Genomic DNA, 19,621 nt, shown 5'->3' with positions numbered 1-19,621 from the left:
AAAACAGTAAATTCAACCTCAGTGATCTGAAATGTTTCATTCTTTACTTTTATAGCACTAGGCAACATCATCTTTTGTGGTTTGTGGCTTTACAGTCTCTCATTATATAAGAAAAACCTTTGCAATTCCTGTTTGATTTGCTTCTTTATAAAATCTGAAACAGTCCTTTACAATTGCTTTATTCCTCACTACATACAATTTTCTGGGAAAATAAAGATGTGCTTTCTCATTCATCAACAGTAATCGTTTTCTGAACTCACGGTATTTTGGTGTGCTTCTTTATCTTAAAGTGTAAATCTGACTATATTTATCGAATGGGAATTGAGATGAAAACCTGAGGATTACTCTGAGTTACTAATAAAGTGTGTGGAACTTTATACTCAAATGAAGTTCAGTTCAGTTCAGTTCAGTCGCTCAGTCGTGTCCGACTCTTTGTGACCCCATGAATCGCAGCACGCCAGGCCTCCCTGTCCATCACCATCTCCCAGAGTTCACTCAGACTCGCGTCCATCGAGTCCGTAAGTGCCACCATTACTATGTACTAGGTTTGTTGTTTAGTCGCTAAGTCGTGTTTGACTCTTTTGCGACCCCAAGGACTATAGCCTGCCAGGCTCTTCTGGCCAAGGGGATTCTCCAGGCAAATATACTAGAGTGGGTTGCCATTTCTTCCAAGGTATCTTCCTGACCCAAGGATCAAACTGGGATTGACAGGTGGATTCTTTACCAGGAAAGCCCTGCACTTGTTGGCAGCTCCAATTTTTAAATACATGGTAAAGGATGAAATTATGTCACATGTACAAGAACGGTTTCATTAAGGATACTTTAAATTCGATATTCTGTCTCGACCCCCAAAGAAGATTGACGCAAGAATTGTTTTCAAGGATGCATTAATCACATTGCTGGGAAATATTGGGCGCCTGCTCAAACTTCACCTGTGAAGGCGATGGTTGCAAACGAGCGGAAGCCACACCAGGTCGGGGGCGTCCAGGGCCCGGGCTTTCCCGGGCAGCGCCCCCTTTTCTCAAGGAGCCTGGACGCGGCCGCCATCCCCTCTCCCCAGGAGCCACGAGGGTACAACACCTCGGGCGAGCTCCCTACAGGGAAACTCCCAAATCCGTTCCAACTACGGAAACAAAGGGGGGCCCCGGGGGGATGGGACGATGGAGGCGCGGACCTCGGGAAGAAGCGACTGCGACTGGGGAAACTAAAAGTACCACAGACCGTGGGCACGCTCGAACTCAGTGCAATTTACCTCCGGGCGGTTCAATACACCGGTCGCGGAGTCCCGAGGCGGCGGGACTACGCTTCAAGCGGTCAAGACGGCAGGAGACGTTGACCTTGTGGTGCAGCAAACGGTGAGCGCGTCGAGGAGGCACACTCCACACTTCCTCACCGAAAGTTAAGGCGCGTTCCACAGAACGGCCACCTTCGCGCCTCGGCCCGGCGCGGGTCTGGAAGGCGCCCGGGGCTCAGCTAGAGCCCGAAGCGGAAGGTTCACGGCGAGACAATGTAACTCGCGAGGCCGCGCTGGGGTCCTTAGAGCCCAAGCCGCAACTCCAGCCCCACCGGAGCGCTTGACGTACCGCGCTCGGGGCCCGACCTGGGGGAGAACCTGAACGCGGGGGCGTGGCCAGCAAGACGCCCCGCCCCTATGGCCCCGCCCCGCCGGACGGTTTGATTAATGAGTCTCCCGAAGCAGAGAGGCTCCGGGAGCACGCAGCCCCACAGCCCAGCACCACAGGTGCCAGAGGACGTCGGCGGGTCCTGCCGCGGTGATCCCGGCGCCTAGCTGGGCCCACAAGCAGTCTTCGCCTCGGAGGAGCCCGCATAAAAGGCGCACCCGATCCGCTGGACGAAGATGGAGTGACCGGCGCGGTCCAGGCCACGCAGACCCAGCTAGACGCTTCTCTTCCCGCGCAGCAGAGCCGAACCCCGCACAGCCCCTCCAGGAAAGGTGAGGACCCGGGTCCGACCCCTGCCGCGCAGTTCCCGGACTTGGACGGGTGGCGGGTGCCTTAGTCTGAGGTGACGCCACAGGTCCCTCACTCTGGCAGAAACCGCCCCGGGCTTCTGCTGTCGCCCCTGGTGACCCCGAGCCTCCGGAACGCATAATGCGAGGGCGGCCGGCGCGGGCAGCGCGGGCCGCGGCGTGTCTACGAGTTGACCCCCTCCATCTTTCCCGCGGGATGGGCAGGTTAATAATCCAGACGCGCGAACAAGTTCTGAGCCTGAAATCTTCCTTCCCCCAGTATCGTAGCCTTCTTGACTAAATTGTTGGTGGAAAGTAAGGCGGTTGGGCTTCCCTGGTGGCTCAGACAGTAAAGAATACGCCTGCAATGCGGAGACTTGGGTTCGATTCCTGAGTCAACGAGATTTCCCTGGAGAAGGAAATGGCAACCCACTCCAGTATTCTTGCCTGGAGAATCCCATGGACAGAGGAACCTGGTTGTCTACAGTCTATGGGGTCGCAAAGAGTCGGACACGACTGAGCGACTAAGCACAGCACACAAGGCTGTTTGGTACCGGGGCCCTCCTGAGCCTTCTAACCAGTCTAGGAATCCTCAGGCCCCCCAACTCTCCCCAGACGCCGGGAGGCAAAAGTGCCCCAATCAGAAGGCGTTCGACTCTGAGATGGCCCGGAGCCACATCGGATGGTGGGGCAGGGCGCGCTGCGGGAGCGAGAGGGCTGCGCTCCCATCCGGACTAAGCTCGACCAGCGCCCCGGCCTCACCGCGCTTTCGATCCTTTGCAGGGAAGCCGCTATGGACCGCGGCGGCCCCGCAGGCAGCCCTCTGATCTCCAGCAGCGAGCTCGCGCCCCCGGTAGCTGCAGCCCGAGACTTGAGCCCCGGACGGACCGGGCCGGGACCCTCGGGCCCAGGCGGCGGCGCGCGCTCGGGAGGCGGGCGGCCGGCGGCCGCGAACGCGGCACGGGAGCGCAGCCGCGTGCAGACTCTGCGGCACGCCTTCCTGGAGCTGCAGCGCACGCTGCCGTCGGTGCCGCCGGACACAAAGCTGTCCAAGCTGGACGTGTTGCTGCTGGCCACCACCTATATTGCGCACCTCACCCGCAGCCTGCAGGACGACACGGCGCCGGCGGACCCAGGACTGGGCGCCCTTCGCGGCGATGGTTACCTACACCCGGTCAAGGTAGGCGGGCAGGGCACTGAGGAGCCGGGCCCGGGAGCAAGCCACGATGACCTGCCGAGTCTGACATTGCTTGGGCAGATACCAGCGAGCTCTCACCGCTCCTTCCGGGTGAGACAGGGGACAGACCCGAAGAGCGATCTTCGCCTGGGAAGTCACCGGCAGGGAGGTCCCCACTGCACTAGGTTACTCCTTAACTGTTTGCAGGTAGTGGCTTAAACCTGGGGTGGCTTGGGTAGGGGGAGTCTCATGCCCCCTATAGGATGATGGAACCTACAGAATACCTTTACTAGAGGAGAAATTTTTCGGGGGTGCCTGGTGGGGTGCTTGGTTGCACATCCTGATAACTTTTAGTTACCAGAGCCTTTGGGGGTTTTAAATTTACATAATTATGTTTCCCCTTGTGATTTTTGTCAATTTTTTTTAAAGTTTCACGAATTAAATAGGGTGATGGAATTATCTGTTGCTAACTCACCCTAGGAAACCAATGTTGAAATTTTTCTGTAAAATAAGACCGTTCTGCATCCCCCTATGGTAAATTTTCAGTCCATTTTAATGTTAACTATCATAGACTAGGCAACTACCAAGAATGTTAGAAATGTTAGAAAAACTACAATGAGTTTATGTAATTTTCATAATAAATTGGCATGTATTTGTGTTCGGATTAAATACTATATTCAAATTCTTTAATGTACAAAATTAGCCAAGAGAATTCCTCTTGTATAATATTTTTTACATTACATGTAGGTAGTAATGTACAAAATTGGTTGGGGTTTTGTTTAATATGGTTTATATGATTATGATTTATTACCTATATTGCAATATTTAGACTCTCATCGTCCTTTTCTCCTAGATCTAATTGTTTTTAAATATTACATCAATCAGGGTTTCTGTTCAAAATGAATCACCTTCCCTATATTTTTTAAAACTAAATATTCAAAATTTTATCCTACTATTCTGAAGCATTTTCACACACACAAATATAAAATTAAGACTTTGCCTTAAGTGTATCAGTGTTCAGTAAATTATTGAATAATCATTATTGAAATGAGGGTAAAATAATCCTCTAATATTGACTGAACTTAAAATTCTGTAGTAAGCTTTAACAAAATTTACTTTGCAAATGTAATCAACATGATGATATTCAAACTAGTTCAAATATTAAGTGTAAATATTTGAAGTATTATTTATTCATAATTATGATAGCATATTTCATTCCATTCATGTGTTATATAACCTCAGCTGGAAACTTATTCATTACTAATTAAGGGGTTTTGTATATAACCATTAGATGTTATTAATCTATCAATATTAGATTAATATTAGGTACCTCAGATTGCTATTCAAATGTATCATTTATATTAGATTTCTTTTGACTTGACATTATACTCTAACAAAGTTTATTTCAACATTAAGTAGGCTTAATACAAAAGGCATCTGTTAAATGTCTCTTTGTGGGAGAGAGAAATCATATGAGAAATCCCGTTGTTTTGCACTTTTGTTTCTTGCAGTGCTTTTTTGAATGAGTAACGTTAAAACCATAATTTTCATGACTGCTAAAACCATAAATTTCATGTAACAATAAGCTTAACAAGAGTTTCTTTTTGCCCTAATTCCCATACCAAATGTTTTTGTAGTCTTATAACTCTTTAAAGAAAAATTATATCTCATTTGTCCTCTGAATCAATTATTTTGATTTTAAGAGACAATTATAGGGATAATGAAAGACGGCCAAAGATTACCTCTTAAAACAAAATTGAGGGACTTCGCTGGTAGTCCAGTGGCTAAGCCTCTGTGCTCTCAATGCATGGATGCCAGGATTCTAGTCCTGGTCAGGGAATTAGACCCACATGCCATAGCTAAAGATCCTGCATGCTGGCAAGAAAGATTAGAGATCCCAGATGCCACAACTAAGACCTGGGCACATAAATAAATAAAAATAAATATTAAAAAATGAAATTGATGGTGGTTGAACAAATTACTAGTCTATTTTAAAATTATTTACTGAGTGCCTGCTATGTGCAAAGCACTGTTGTTAAGAGAGTGAATACAATTAAGGGTAAGACTCAATCCTTGCCCTAAATGAACATATAATGGAGAGAAAGACAGAAATACAGTAACAGTATTATAAGATACAGGCTTCCCCAGTGCTGCTGCTGCTGCTACTGCTAAGTCGCTACAGTCGTGTCCGACTCTGTGCGACCCCATAGACTGCGGCCCACCAGGCTCCCCTGTCCCTAGGATTCCTTGCCGTTTCCTTCTCCAATACATGAAAGTGAAAGTGAAGTCACTCAGTCGTGTCTGACTCTCAGCGACCCCATGTACTGCAGCCTACCAGGCTCATCCGTCCATGGGATTTTCCAGGCAAGAGTACTGGACTGGGTTGCCATTGCCCTCTCCGCTTCCCCAGTGGCTAAGCGGTAAATAATCTGCCTGCCAGTGCAGGAGATGCGCAGGTTCATTCCCCACATTGGGAAGATCCCCTTGCGGAGGAAGTGGCAACCCACTCCAGTATTCTTGCCTGGAGAATCCCATGGACAGAGAAGCCTGGTGGACTATAGTCCATGGAGTCGCAGAAGAGTCAGACTGGACTTAGCGACTGAACAATAACACTTTTAAGAGAGAACGCTGTACGTGCCATAGGAGACTATAACCCCGTGCTGTGGCGATGCAGAGGAAAGAGATTCTGTGTACATAACTGAAACAGTTTGTGACACTTGATTTTACAAATATTACCAAAATGCTTAAATATTAAGTCTGTTGTTGATTAATCTAATGCCAAAGAAATATTCTGATTATTTGTACTTTTTAATCTACAAAAGGTACTGTAACCTTTAGTTAAAGAGTGTTCCAAAATGACTATTTTTCTGTCTTTCAACATAGTATTACTGGGCCTTACTTTGATGATCAAAGATCCATTAACAAATATTTCAAGGCCATAATTTTGAATCATCAAAATAATCATCTTATTATCAGTATTGGAGATTTGGCATTGTTAGCATTGTTGGGAATTTATAGTAAGAGTACCCCAAGGGACTTGCCCATTGTTCCGGTTGTTAAGATTCTGTGCCTTCCAATGCAGGGGGCCGGGGTTCCATCCCTGGTCAGGGAACCAGATCCTGAATAACGTAAGAACCTGCATGCCAAAACTAAGACTCGGCGCAGCCAAATAAATTTTAAAAAAAGAAGCTCTCCTGAGAATCTTAAACAAAAAAAGAATACCTCAAATGAAACTGGAAGGTTTAAGAGACTGGGATCCCGGAAGATAGGCTAAAACAACACTTTATATGTGTTTGGGATGTGAACAGTTCTGATCAGCACCAGCATCCAAAAGAGCAGAACTCCAAGAGAACAGGGCTGTATTTCAGATACTTACATTGTAAGAAAAGCACAGTTGGCCTTATTAATTGCATTACCCCTGGAGACTCATTGTTGATAACACAGATAAACAGTAATTTTAAAAAATAAATTTTGTTACTTTGTTTTGTTATTTTGGAATCATTTAACTCCAAAAATCAAGAATATATGTTTTTAAAGTCTTTTGTTTCCGGTTTAGTTCTGGTTAATTGTATGAGTGCATTAGATTGTTCTAAGCTAAGAAACTACCTAATTTTAAATATGCCTTCTTAGGTAAAGTAGAAAGTCAGGATTGTGTTAATCTACACAATGCTAAAACAGACCATTGAGAAGTGAAATGTAAATCAGTCACCTGGTTTTTTTGGCATGATGCTGCCATGCAACCTAACCAATATTTTATTTATATGTTTATTTCTGACTCCTAAAACTATTTGTGTGTCTACATTAAATTCATTAAAAAAAATTTTAGTAGCCTTTTTGAAAATCCAGGGACACAAAGTTATTAAAAAGGGAACTTTACTTAGTCCATGAAATATCAGGCAAAAATCCACATAAACATTTTTAGGTTTGTTTCATAAATTACATATAAATTACTTATGTAGTGTGTGTGCTCAATTACTCAGTGGTGTCTGACTCTTGGCAGCCCCACTGACTGTAGCTCACCAGGCTCCTCTGTCCGTGGAATTTTCCAGGCAAGAATACTGGAGTGGGGTGCCATTTCCTGCTCTAGGGGATCTTCCCTACCCAGGGATCAAACCCTCATGTCTTGCATTGGCAAGACAATTCTTTACCCAGATTCTTTACCTCTGGGCCACCTGGGAAGGCCACTTACCTACTAGCAAGGCTGTAGAGCAGATGCCTTCATTGGTCCACTCTTGGTTGCATGCTTTAGAGTGATACAGTGAAACCCAGGCAACACATAGAACTAACAGGGAGCATTCAGTAATACTTTTATTTATTTTTTGATGTGTTTTAATTCACATTCTCAAATTATTATTATCTACATCTATTATCTATATTCTCAAGTATAGAATTCTCAAATTATATTTGAGGTTTGAGCATGAAATTTTTATACTCATGAAAATGTGGCAGTAGTGTAAAAGATTGAAAAGTGCAGATTTAGGGACTTCCCTGGTGGTCCAGTGGCCAATACTGCATGCTCCCAGTACAAGGGGCCAGGGATTGATCCCTGGTCAAGGAACCAGATCCCCACATACTGCGACTAAGAGTTCACCTTCCACAACTAAAAGACCCTGCATGCTGCAAGTAAAGATCTTGCATGCCTCAACAAAGTTTGAAGATCCCACGTGCTGCAACTAAGATCTGGCATATCCAAATTAATTAAGTTTTTTAAAAATAAAGAAAAGCACTTGTTTATGATATGCCTGAAAATCTGCACTTCAAAATGACGATCTGTGCCATATACTATTTGCTGGATGTGGTAGTCAGCTCAGACTGTGAAAATAAAATACCATAGATGGGTAGATGAAACAACAGAAATTTATTTTCTCACAGTTCAGGAAGCTGGAAAATTCAAGATCATGGTGTTGGCCAACTCACTTCCTAGCAAGAGCTCTCTTCCTGTCTTGCATTTGGCCAACTTCACTCTTTCTCAAAGAAGGGGAGCTCTACCTCTTCTTAAAAGGCCACTAATCCTATCATGAGGGACCCACCCTCATGACCTCATCTAACCATAATTACCTCTCCAAATTATCATCACACTGGGGGTTAGAGCATTAACAAGTAAGTTTTGGGGGAACACAAATGTTCACTCCATAATACCATGACACTGGATTCTTCAGTATAATGCAGGTCTTAACTCTGGTCTAACAATGCCAAATTCAGACATATCAAAAAATCCCAGGCAAATTTCTAAAACACTTCACATTCCCTACTGGTCAAGGGAATCCCAGGAACAGGACCAATATGATACATCCAGAGCATACACGAATGCACTTCTATGATTTAAAACAAAACCTGAAATGGATTTGCAAAAATAAATAACAATCAGTCTTATTACTGTATTGAATATAAAATACAAGTTTGTTTATAGGAAGATTATATAGGAGTGGAACATTTTAAATTCCAAGTAACACAGATGTTGTATTTAATCTGTGTTGAAGTTCTGCTAGATTCTGAGCAGAATAATCTGACTTTAGGACTCTGAAATGATCTAAACCACATTGGAGCAAGTTCAGTTATCACATCTGGAGGCATAAAACTCATATGCTTACTTATTATTCCTTATGCTACATTTTACATCTGGAATCCCAGTTGAGGTGACAGTCCCTGTATTTGGCAGGCTTATAAGGCAGGCTTATATTATTTCAGATAAGAATTGGCTCTACCTTATACTTTTCTGAAGAGGTCCAGTCTGATTTAATTGGTCTGGAGTGTGATTTGGCCATTAGTTTTTGGGTTTTTTTTTTTAAAGCTCCCATGTGATCCTAATGTGCAACTTGTGTTGAAAAGCCAGAGCTCTTATGAACTTTTTAAAAACTTATTTATTCATTCATTTGTTTACTGGTTGTATTGGGTCTTCATTGCTATGCATGGGCATTCTCTGGTTGTGGCGGATGGGGATTACTCTCTGGTCGGGCTTTTCATTGCAGTGGTTCCTCTTGTAGAGCACGGGCTCTAAAGCATGGGCTCAGCTGCCCTACAGCATGTGGAATCTTCCTGGATCAGGGAACCTATGTTCCTTGCATTAGCAGGCAGATTCTTAACCACTGTACCACCAGGGAAGTCCTCTTACGGACTTTGAATTATTAATAACTGTACCTCTGTTTGAGCACCATGGTTTATCTTCCAGGCATTTAAGAACATTCCAAGGACCACCCTTTCCACTGATGGTCCAGAGGCTAAGACTCTGTGCTCCCAATGCAGGAGGCCCAGGTTTGACCCTTGGTCAGGGAACTAGATCCCACATATCACAACTAAAGATTCTGCATGCCGCAACTCCTGTATGCTGCAACAAAAATTGAAGATCCTGTGTGCCACAACTGAAGCCTGGCAGAGCCAAATAAATATATTAATCTTAAGTATTTTTTAAAAAGAACATTTCATGGTGCTGTGTAACCAGCAGTCTGCCCATGAACATTCACTGGTGAAAGTAGCCTGCCACTCACACCAGTGTTTACTCTCTGGAGAGTGTGGGACCCCACTGCTGACCTCAAAGAACTGCACTTTAGTCTAAAGACTTATCTTTGTATTAAAAAAAAAAAAAGCGGTGTTTCTCTGATTAGTATTCCAAGGACCTTAAACCAAAATTATGTGACCGTCCCCTGTAAGAAAAAAAAAGTCCATCCTGAAAGTATTACCTATAGTGTATTTTTTTATCATCGTCCTGTTTGGAAATTAATTATATTATTTGAAAGGCTGGCCATTTTAAAGGTGAATTTAGAAAAGTCACAATCAGAATAGAAATGTGATGATGACTGAAGGTTAGAGCGTGTGATGCCAGTACAAGCAGACATTTAATCTAGATGTTCTAGCTGTGTAACCCCGAACATTCTAATATTTGCAACTTCCGGATGTTGCTTTTAGCAGGATAAAATGTTTAGGTAGTTGAATTAGTCACTTTTCATTGTAACCCTTTGTCAAATGTTGATGGGTAATACCACATATAACTTTTTAAAACATTTTTAAAGCCAGGGATTTTGTTTTAGGTTGAGTTTAAAGTTAAAATATTGTAGATAGATACATTTTCCTACATCTAAATATACTTATTCTTCATAATTTTTTGCAGTTCTGGCCCACATGCATGCATTATAATCAGAGTCTGGGTATATTTTTAATTTTGCTGTTAGCATTAATAAACTGTTTTTTTGTCATCACTTAGACTTCGTAATCACAGTTGTTACTAGCTACATAGTATTGCATTTGCATTGAAGCATTAGGAATTTTTAATATTCTTATTGTACACTGTCTGTCATAGATACTAACTTTTGGATTATTGTTTAAATATTCTTTTTCAGAAATGGCCCATGCGATCAAGATTGTACATTGGTGCTACTGGTCAGTTTCTGAAGCATCCTGTCTCTGGAGAAAAAACAAATCATGACAATATTCCAACAGACTCTCAGCCTTAGGCTCTCCCCTGATGGGAGCTGGTAGAAAGTGATGTTGTTGTTTTTAACTGATATGAAATAACTATATTTATTACATCAGACATAACAAGCATTATTTCTGAAAGTTTTCACGTGAATCCATAGTTGCATATTCTAATTTGTCTAATCTAAGTAAATGTGGAATGAAATCCTCAGTCGAATGTAAAAATACACAGCTTGTCCATTCAGTGTGAGAGAGTCATTACTATAAATTGCAGGAGAAACTAATGGGGAAAAAAAAAACCCATAGGACAACAAAGAATTGTGTACATAGCCAAAGAATACATATGTTTTCTGTAGTGTATCTCTCACAAGCTCATCTATACAGTTTTCCTGGTTTAAAAAAATAAAAACTGGGTTTGTAAAACACCAGTATTTCATTTTTGTGAAAACCAGCCTGTGCTTAAAATTGGTCTAAGAAGCCATTCCAGCTGGAAGTGCTAGATCATTTACTCAGTTTTAGCTGAATATATGTGAAGACTATTGAGCTATATGGTGACACAGTAACTTCTATAACTGTTTTTCCCTCTTAGAAAACTTGTTTGGAATATTAGAAATGGTTTGCTTCCTAGGACAAGTCTTGGCCACCTTCCTAGAGGATTATTAAATATCTTACTATGTTTCCAAATTATGGAAGGCACTGGGCCTCCCTGCAACCCTGTGTGAACAGCAGATGGTTGTCGCTGGGTAGCAGGGTTTGCCACCCTTCCTGCCCCCAGTCACTCCATATCCACCCTACTCTCAGGTCCTGGACCAGGTAAACAGGTTTAGCTGTAGCCCCTAGAGAGAGTGGCGTGTTCAGGCCTGTCGGGGGCCTCCAGTGAACCCCTTGACCTTCACAGTCACAACCTTGGCCAGGTTCCTTCTCCCCCTGTCAGCTGCTGTTCACAGTGAACCTACCCGACCCTTATGGAACAGGAGAAGTCCTTTCTGACTTGGGACTTCTGGGGCTGATCTGTACCTTGAAGAGGTCTAAGGACACAGAGTGACCATCCTGAGATACAGGATGCTCTGATTTGGACCCACAAGCAGGAAAAGCTCTCTGCTCTGGGTCTCACCCACTGCCCTGCACACAAAGTACCCAGGGAGCAGCTCTTTTGCCTGCCTGAACCAGTGGTTTCTGGCAGGAGCTTGATGGTCCTAGCTGAGAAGTGGAGATATTTTTCAGGGAACACAGCGAATCTCAAAACAACAGAGTGTAGTAGAGACACTTGTTTTTAAAAAGTATTAGTCTCTTTTGTCATCTTTGCTGATTTAGATTCCCTTTTATCTCCCTTTCTTATTTTTCTCCTCACTCTTTACTATTTCACTGTCCAGGTGTGTAAAGGTCATTTATTTCTTGATAACCCACAATTTTAAAGTTGCTGGGTTTGGTCCAAGATTATTAAATAGAAATGTGTGTGAATGGCCTTGGTTGAATTAATATAGCAGCTGAACCACCATTTCATTTCCTCCTGCATTTAACTCCAGCTTTTGGCAGTAAAATGAAACAAAAGACTATTTGAAGGCAAAGTTTATTTGAGGATGATCATGTCTTGGCTCATGTCTGATAGTTTGTAACTTTTATTTTAATGTGAATATACTGGTTGTAATGTGACCAGAGCATGTCTTTAAAAAGAAAAGGCATATAATAAAAAATGTCTGCATTTACTATGTAGCAAAAATGTTTGTATATTTAAGTATTTGTGAGTATACTTACCCATTCATATGCCATTGAAAGGAATACAAAATAAAATGAGATGGATTCAGCCATTCATTATTATAAATTATTAGAATAAAAAAGTGCTAAAAATAATCTTTTAAGGAATGGAACCAGAACTTCTTTAAAGTTACCTGGGACTGAACTGAAAACACTAAATGTGATAGCAAGAATTTCAGGGAAAAAATGCCGTTTTTAAAGCATTTAGTTGGGGAATAATTATGATTTTTGTTAAATTATCAGACTTTTCTAAATCCTCCTTCTAAATTATTAGTCATTGTCTTAACAGTATTACTTTTTATTTCTTCTTGTCCAGTTACAAATGTTTTAATGCCAAAGAACTATAGTTCTCTCATAAGCTTTATAACATTTTATTGAATTGCTAAATATGGTAACAGCGTTTGGTAGGTTGGAAAACTTGAGGTGAAATTGCATATTTTCACTCAAAGTTTAAAAGAAGCATGCTGTTTAATTAATGGTGCGTGGTCAAGATAAAGGATATTACTAAAATAAAATAAAGCACCAATTTGAAAACTAGTTTAGTCTGTTATATCTGTCTCTGCAGTTATTTAACAAATACCTATGGCAACACTTGGAAATCTTTCTAGAAGATAGACACCTACTTGGTATTAGCTTCTTCACCATGCTGTCTTTAGTGGAGTATGTAATAGGGAGGGGAAGAGGGTATACTGGATCACCATATTATCCCATAATCTGCAAGGGAAATCCTCCCTTAAGTGTTTTCAGTGTACTCACCTCTCTCAGTAATAGTCATATATTTACAATTCCTCTGTAGTGATAATTTGGGTGGAAAAGGAAATACCTTTTTAGAAGCATAACCAGTTCTAGTAGACCTTTAAAATATTTATTGCTTCTTTTTCTGTTTATAAAAATGCTTACAGTGTAGTTTGTGTGTCAATTATACATCAGTCAAGCTACATTAAAAAGTATATACATACCTGTTTTAAAAAATAAACTTAATAACGAAAAGGAATGAAGTGGAAAAGTAAAAGTCTCACAGTGGAAGGGGTTGTTGAGAATAGAGTGAAGGTGAAAGTATCTGTTTCACACATTATTTGCTGATAGAAAATACTGGTTTTAGGGACTTCCCTGGTGGTCCAGTGTCCAGGACTCCATGCTCCCAAAGCAGAGGACCTAGGTTTGACCCCTGGTTGGGGGAACTAGATCCCACATGCCATAACTAAGATACAGTGTAGTCAAGTAAATAAAAATAAATATTTTTTAAAACTTTTTATATTTTGATAAGGCTTTTTTGATCCAACTACTTCAATCTGCAGAGTTATTGATATCCTAAACAGTAATTTTCTTATCTACTCATGGAGAATTTATTTAAAGTAAGAAAAAGCTGTAAGAAAAGAAAATAAATGCTAGTTGTCCTCACTGAAATGCACAGTATTAGTTGAAATTGCTTTTTAGGTTAAATTATTCAATAATTTTCCCTTTTTCCAAAGGGTCTCATTTTATATTCATGAAGGCAGCTAGCCAGTTATTATCAAACAAGAAAGCTTTCAAGCTCTAGTGAGATCTCTTTTTTGGTTTAGGCTTTTGTGTTTGTTTGGGGTGGGGCGAGGGGAGTGGGTTATAGAGGTAATTCCATATATATTTTCCAGCAGTATTTAATCTTTTTCTTTAGTCTTCGGTGTATCAATAGTGCCATTCTGAGGAAATAATCCAATCCAGACCAAACATCTCCACCATGGCTAACATCATTCCATTAGAAATCAACACATGAATTGTATTTGGCATCTTTTAAGACACTTTGCATGCTGGCTGTATATAAAACTGTATTCTTAGCTGTCAGGGAGAAGAAATGATAAGTCAAACAGATTGCTTCTGATCCAAATTCATATATTAGATACCTTAGAGGGCAGTTTAACCTAAATGCTCTTTCCTAGCTCTGTATAGGGTATTACAAATTATATCAATCATGGATTTTATTTGAAAATTTATAAACTTTGACTCTTCTGGCACTGCAGATTGTCTTAATCTGATGACAAGTTCCTTCTTTTTTTCTTAATCATTGCTGGATAATATGATACCTAGTTTTCCAGATAGCTTACAACTAATAGTATACTATCACTGTCTTTCTCTATGGTACACATTTTTTATTTTTAAGTTTTGTTTTTCTTATAACCAAAAATATACAAAAGCTAGAACTTCCCTAATAGCTCAGCAGTAAAGAATTCACCTGCCAATGCAGGAGACTCAGGTTCGACCCTGGAGAAGGCAATGGCACCCCACTCCAGTACTCTTGCCTGGAAAATCCCATAGAAGGAGGAGCCTGGTAGGCTGCGGTCCATGGGGTTGCTAAGAGTCAGACACGACTGAAGCGACTTAGCAGCAGCAGCAGCAGGTTCAATCCCTGGGTCAGGAAGATCCTCTGGAGAAGGAAATGGCAAAATAAATTTTTAAAATAATGGTGTATGTGTCATTAAAAATATAAAACAATATTACAAAGATTTCTGACCCTAAATCAATAAAAAAGAGTAAAGCCAAATAAATGGAAAATGTACAAAGTCTGACTCCTAAAGAAGCACTAAAGGAGTACTGCTGCTGCTGCTGCTGCTAAGTCGCTTCAGTTGTGTCTGACTTTGTGCGACCCCATAGACAGCAGCCCACCAGGCTCCTCTGTCCCTGGAATTTTCCAGGCAAGAACACTGGAGTAGGTTGCCATTTCCTTCTCCAATGCATGCAAGTGAAAAGTGAAAGTGAAGTCGCTCAGTCATGTCTGACTCTTAGCGACCCCATGGACTACAGCCTACCAGGCTCCTCCGTCCATGGGATTTTCCAGGCAAGAGTACTGGAGTGGGGTGCCATTGCCTTCTCCGAAGGGAGTACTACAAAATTGTATATCTCAAAAAACTGTACTTTTATTTTGCTGCACACTAGTAGATGGCGGTCTTATATGTGGCTATTTTATTGAAAAAAATAAATGCCCCTTAAATCCTGTAGATTTGCTTTCTATAAACTTTGAGTACAGCACAGATGGTACTGCAGCACAGTTGGGAATGAGGGACATTAAATATTCTTGCCCAACTACATAAGCCCGGGAAAAGCTTCCCTTCCTATGTTTACACAAGCCTTAGTTTCAACTCATAAGAGAAGCCAGTTCAGTGAAATATACCTCAATCAGTCAGACTTTCATTATAAATTACACCACGGCACATAGCTGTCAGAAGCTTTTAAATTATAAACTGAAGAATAATCTTAACTATTAGGCTTAAAGATTATGTCAATAGTCATTTCCTGTACACATGAATGTTACTGAAGAAACGCATGCATTCCTGCCCTCTCAGGACCAAGAAGTATGTCCATGGGGAGGTCTGGGGATGAACTTAAATCACTTGTCTCTGTTTTTATGGCCATTAAAAACTGGAGGCCTTTTACAACAATGTGAGGTCTAAATAAGAACTGATTTTAAACGTTCTTATTTTCAAATAAGTTCTGAAGTCACTTAATTTACAACCTTTAAATGTGTGCAATTATAAGGCACCTAAATGCTTTACATACTTACCTATGTATGTCATGCATGTCAAAATGTTTAAATTAAGTTTATATTTTTTAAAGGCCCATGCAAAACTGTCCTTACTGTGTGTAGCTCACCTGCACCTCTTGCTGACAGTAAGACCCTAGACCAGAGCCCTCTTGAAACTGGGCAATAATAGCAAGTGAAAAAGTAGGGTTCAACAGCAGGGATGTGCTACAGTCCATGAAGTCTCAAAGACTCAGGCACAATTTTGCAACTGAATAACAACAACAATGGCAGAGACAGGAGAGTCAAGAGAGGGAAGAGAGGTGAGAAGCAGGAAGCTATTTCCAGATCCTCTTCTCAGAAGGAGGAGGCCTGTTCCAGCCATGTTCAGTCAGGCCACAGGTGTGATGTTCTGGGACGTACACGAGAGACTGCCTTGAAATGAACCTGACTTCCAGCTAAGATAATCCATCACTGCAATAAGCACCAGGCTTAGTGTTTGCCCTCAACAAACACTTGCCTTTTCTCCTCTTCACCTCAGCTCACAGTTGATGTGAAATAATAGCGAAGAAGGGCTTCCCTGGTAACTCAGCTGGTAAAGAATCTGCCTGCAATGCAGGAGACCCCGGTTTGATCCCTGGGTTGGGAAAATCCCCTGGAGAAGGGATAGGCTACTCACTCCAGTATTCTTTGGCTTCCCTGGTGGCTCAGACAGTAAAGAATCTGCCCACAATGCGGGAGACCTGGGTTCAATCCCTCAGTTGGGAAGATGCCCTGGAGGAGGGCATAGCAATCCACTCCAGTATTCTTGCCTGGAGAATCCCAAGGACAGAGGTGCCTAGCCGGCTACAGTCCATGGGATCACGAACAGTCGGACATGACTGAGTGACTAATCACAGCATAGCAATAGCTAAGAAAGTACACGTAAGCAGCTCAAAGCAAGTCAGGTTTGTCATTTCTGGCTGGTTAGAGGTTAGAAAAATGGTTAAAGATGATACGGTGAAGCGTGACACAAAAACCCAAGAAGCTGGACTTCCCTAGTGGTCCAGTGGCAAAGAAAGCACCTGCCAGTGCAGGAGACGTGGATGCGATCCCTGATTTGGGAAGATCCTACATCCTGTGGAGCAACTAAGCCCACGTGCCACAACTACTGAAGGCCAAGCGCTCTAGAGCCTGTGAGCCACAAGAGAAGCCACTGCAATTAGAAGCCGCGAACCACAGCTAGAGAGGAACTCCCGCTTTCTGCAACTAGAGAAAGCCGAAGTACAGCAACAAAGACGCAGCACAGCCAAAAATAAATAAATTTTTAAATAAATAAATAAAAATCAAGAAGCCACAAAAGAAAAGCTCGGTAATTTTGACTATGTAAAATTCATAAAATGAAAGAAAAAAACATAAGGTAAAAAGACCAAAAAAAAAAAAAAAGAAAAGCTTGAGAAAAAAGCCACAACACATGATAGCCACACCAGTAATTTCCTTTATATAATGAAGCTCTCAGAATTTAAAAAGACCAGCTACTCAGAAAAATGCCGCCAATGATATGAGTAAGAAGTTCATACAAAGAAACCAAACACCCAGTATCTTTATGAAAAGACACACAAACTCACCTAAGATAAGGAATGTAAATTTAAAAAGCAATGAAATAAAATATTTCACCTATCTGAATGCTATAAAGTATACAATTACAAAATAAGTCCTGGGGATGTAATATACAATATGGTAAATACAGTAATATCTGTATTGTATATTTGAAAGTTGCTAAGAGAGTAGATCTTAAAAATTCTTAATACAAGAAAAAAATTATAATTATGTGAGGTGATAGATGTTAACTAAACTTGCGGAAATCATCTTGATATATATCATTATGTAATACCTCTTAAACTGATACATTGTGATATGTCAATTATATCAATAAAACTGGGAGGGAGAATGTGTAAGTGATGATGACTGATTTTTCTGGTATACTAGAGTTAACTTGTTTTAACCATAATGCTTGAGTAGTTATGTTTTTGATGAAAATTAATCTTTGTCATGTTTATCCTCCTGCCTTTTCTCTTCCAGGTTAAATTAAATGGAGAAATGTGACCAAAAAAGAATGACACAAATGTAAAATACCCATTTTTAGTGAGGGTGGGGAAATGATGATTATAGCACTGTTGGAGTATCAGTTCAGTTCATTCGCTCAGTCGTGTTTGACTCTTTGCAACCCCATGAGTTGCAGCACACCAGGCCTCCCTGTCCACCACCAACTCCTGGGGTTCACTCAAACTCATGTCCATCGAGTCGGTGATGCCATCCAGCCATCTCATCCTCTGTCGTCCCCTTCTCCTCCTGCCCACAATCCCTCCCAGCATCAGGGTCTTTTCCAATGAGTCAACTCTTACATGAGGTGGCCAAAACTCTGGAGTTTCAGCTTTAGCATCATTCCTTCCAAAGAACACCCAGGATTGATCTCCTTCAGAATGAACTGTTTGGATCTCCTTGCAGTCCAAGGGACTCTCAAGAGTCTTCTCCAACACCACAGTTCAAAAGCATCAATTCTTCAGTGCTCAGCTGTCTTCACAGTCCAACTCTCACATCCATACATGACCACTGGAAATACCATAGCCTTGACTAGATGGACCTTTGTTGGCAAAGTAATGTCTCTGCATTTTAATATGCTATCTAGGTTGGTCATAACTTTACTTCCAAGGAGTAAGCGTCTTTTAATTTCATGGCTGCAAGCTTTTTAAACACAGTTTCACCATCTCTCTCTCAATATGTTAAGTGTACATACCCTGACTTAGCAATTCTACATTAAAGAATTTGCCTAATAATACACAGTCATAAATATATATAACAATAATTATTGTAGCTATTCATCATCTTTTGTCTCATCATCTATAAACTTAAAAGTTTCCCCTGCCTTCTGTACTGGCTGCACTCAAGAAACCTACCAAAAGTGCAAACCTGAGGGTGTAATGTACTTGATCAAATCCATTCAACGGTTCCTCATTGTGTAAGAGCAGGTCTAACCCCTTAACTTGGCTTATGAAACCTCTGTCTATATCACTGCCCACAGTCCTCTTCCATTGCCTATTTTACATTGTGTGTGTGTGTGTGTACCTGTGTGCTCAGTCATGTCCAACTCTTCGTGACCCTATAGACTGTAGCCTGCCAGGCTCCCCTCTGTCCATGGGATTCTCCAGGCAAGAATATTGGAGGGAGTTGCCATTTCCTACTCCAGATGATCTTCCCGACTTAAGGATCAATCGTCATCTCTGTGTCTCCTGCATTGGCAGGTGGGTCCTTTACCACTGAGCCACCTGGGAAGCCCACCCATTTTATACTTCAGGTTATAGTAAACACACACACACACACAGAGCTGTTTCATGCTTCAGTGCTTTTGTTCATCAATCATCAGTTGGTCCACAAATATTTTCTTAATACTATGGCATGCATTGTTCACTGCTTGTCATATCAGTTAGGAATTGCATTCCGCTGCTAATTAGAAAGTCTGAACCATACTGGCTTAAATAAATTAGGGCTTTCTTCTCTCCTGTAAAAGAAATCTACAAGGAGGAGGTCCCGGGCTGGTAAGATGGCTTTGTAAATTTATCAAGGGCCAAAGCTTCTACATATTTCTCCGTTGCCAGAAGTGGGTTAAAAGGTCGCCCCTAGGTCTAAGGGAGGTATATCTATCAGTCTGGGTTTGGGATGGTATCTGCTCTTGCTCAGTTAAAAACACTCAGACTTCTTACAAGGAATTAGTGACTTTCATCACTGGGATGAAACCAACTTGAGCTGGATTTCTAGGAACAATTTCCTAAGTCATTCC

General features: G+C 41.6%; 1 protein-coding gene across 1 annotated transcript; it reads left to right on the top strand.

Annotated features, from left to right (window-relative positions):
• Positions 1-2,762: 2,762 nt before the first annotated feature.
• TCF24 (transcription factor 24) lies at positions 2,763-10,594 on the top strand. The gene is made up of 2 exons (XM_052652072.1): positions 2,763-3,149; positions 10,481-10,594. Exons 1-2 carry the CDS (start codon positions 2,763-2,765, stop codon positions 10,592-10,594), a joined length of 501 nt encoding a protein of 166 aa, XP_052508032.1.
• Positions 10,595-19,621: the final 9,027 nt, after the last annotated feature.

The sequence above is a fragment of the Budorcas taxicolor genome, chromosome 14 (assembly GCF_023091745.1).
Source record: "Budorcas taxicolor isolate Tak-1 chromosome 14, Takin1.1, whole genome shotgun sequence".
Classification (NCBI taxonomy): domain Eukaryota; kingdom Metazoa; phylum Chordata; class Mammalia; order Artiodactyla; family Bovidae; genus Budorcas; species Budorcas taxicolor.
Note: the sequence above shows the minus strand (reverse complement) of the source record. Positions and strands in the feature narration are given on the sequence as shown.

Bases quoted from the DNA above. Each gene is read 5' to 3' on its own strand.
- TCF24 (XM_052652072.1), top strand. From the start codon at position 2,763: ATGGACCGCGGCGGCCCCGCAGGCAGCCCTCTGATCTCCAGCAGCGAG. The intron at 3,150-10,480 runs GTAGGCGGGCAG...ATTCTTTTTCAG, and splicing joins GTTACCTACACCCGGTCAAG to AAATGGCCCATGCGATCAAG.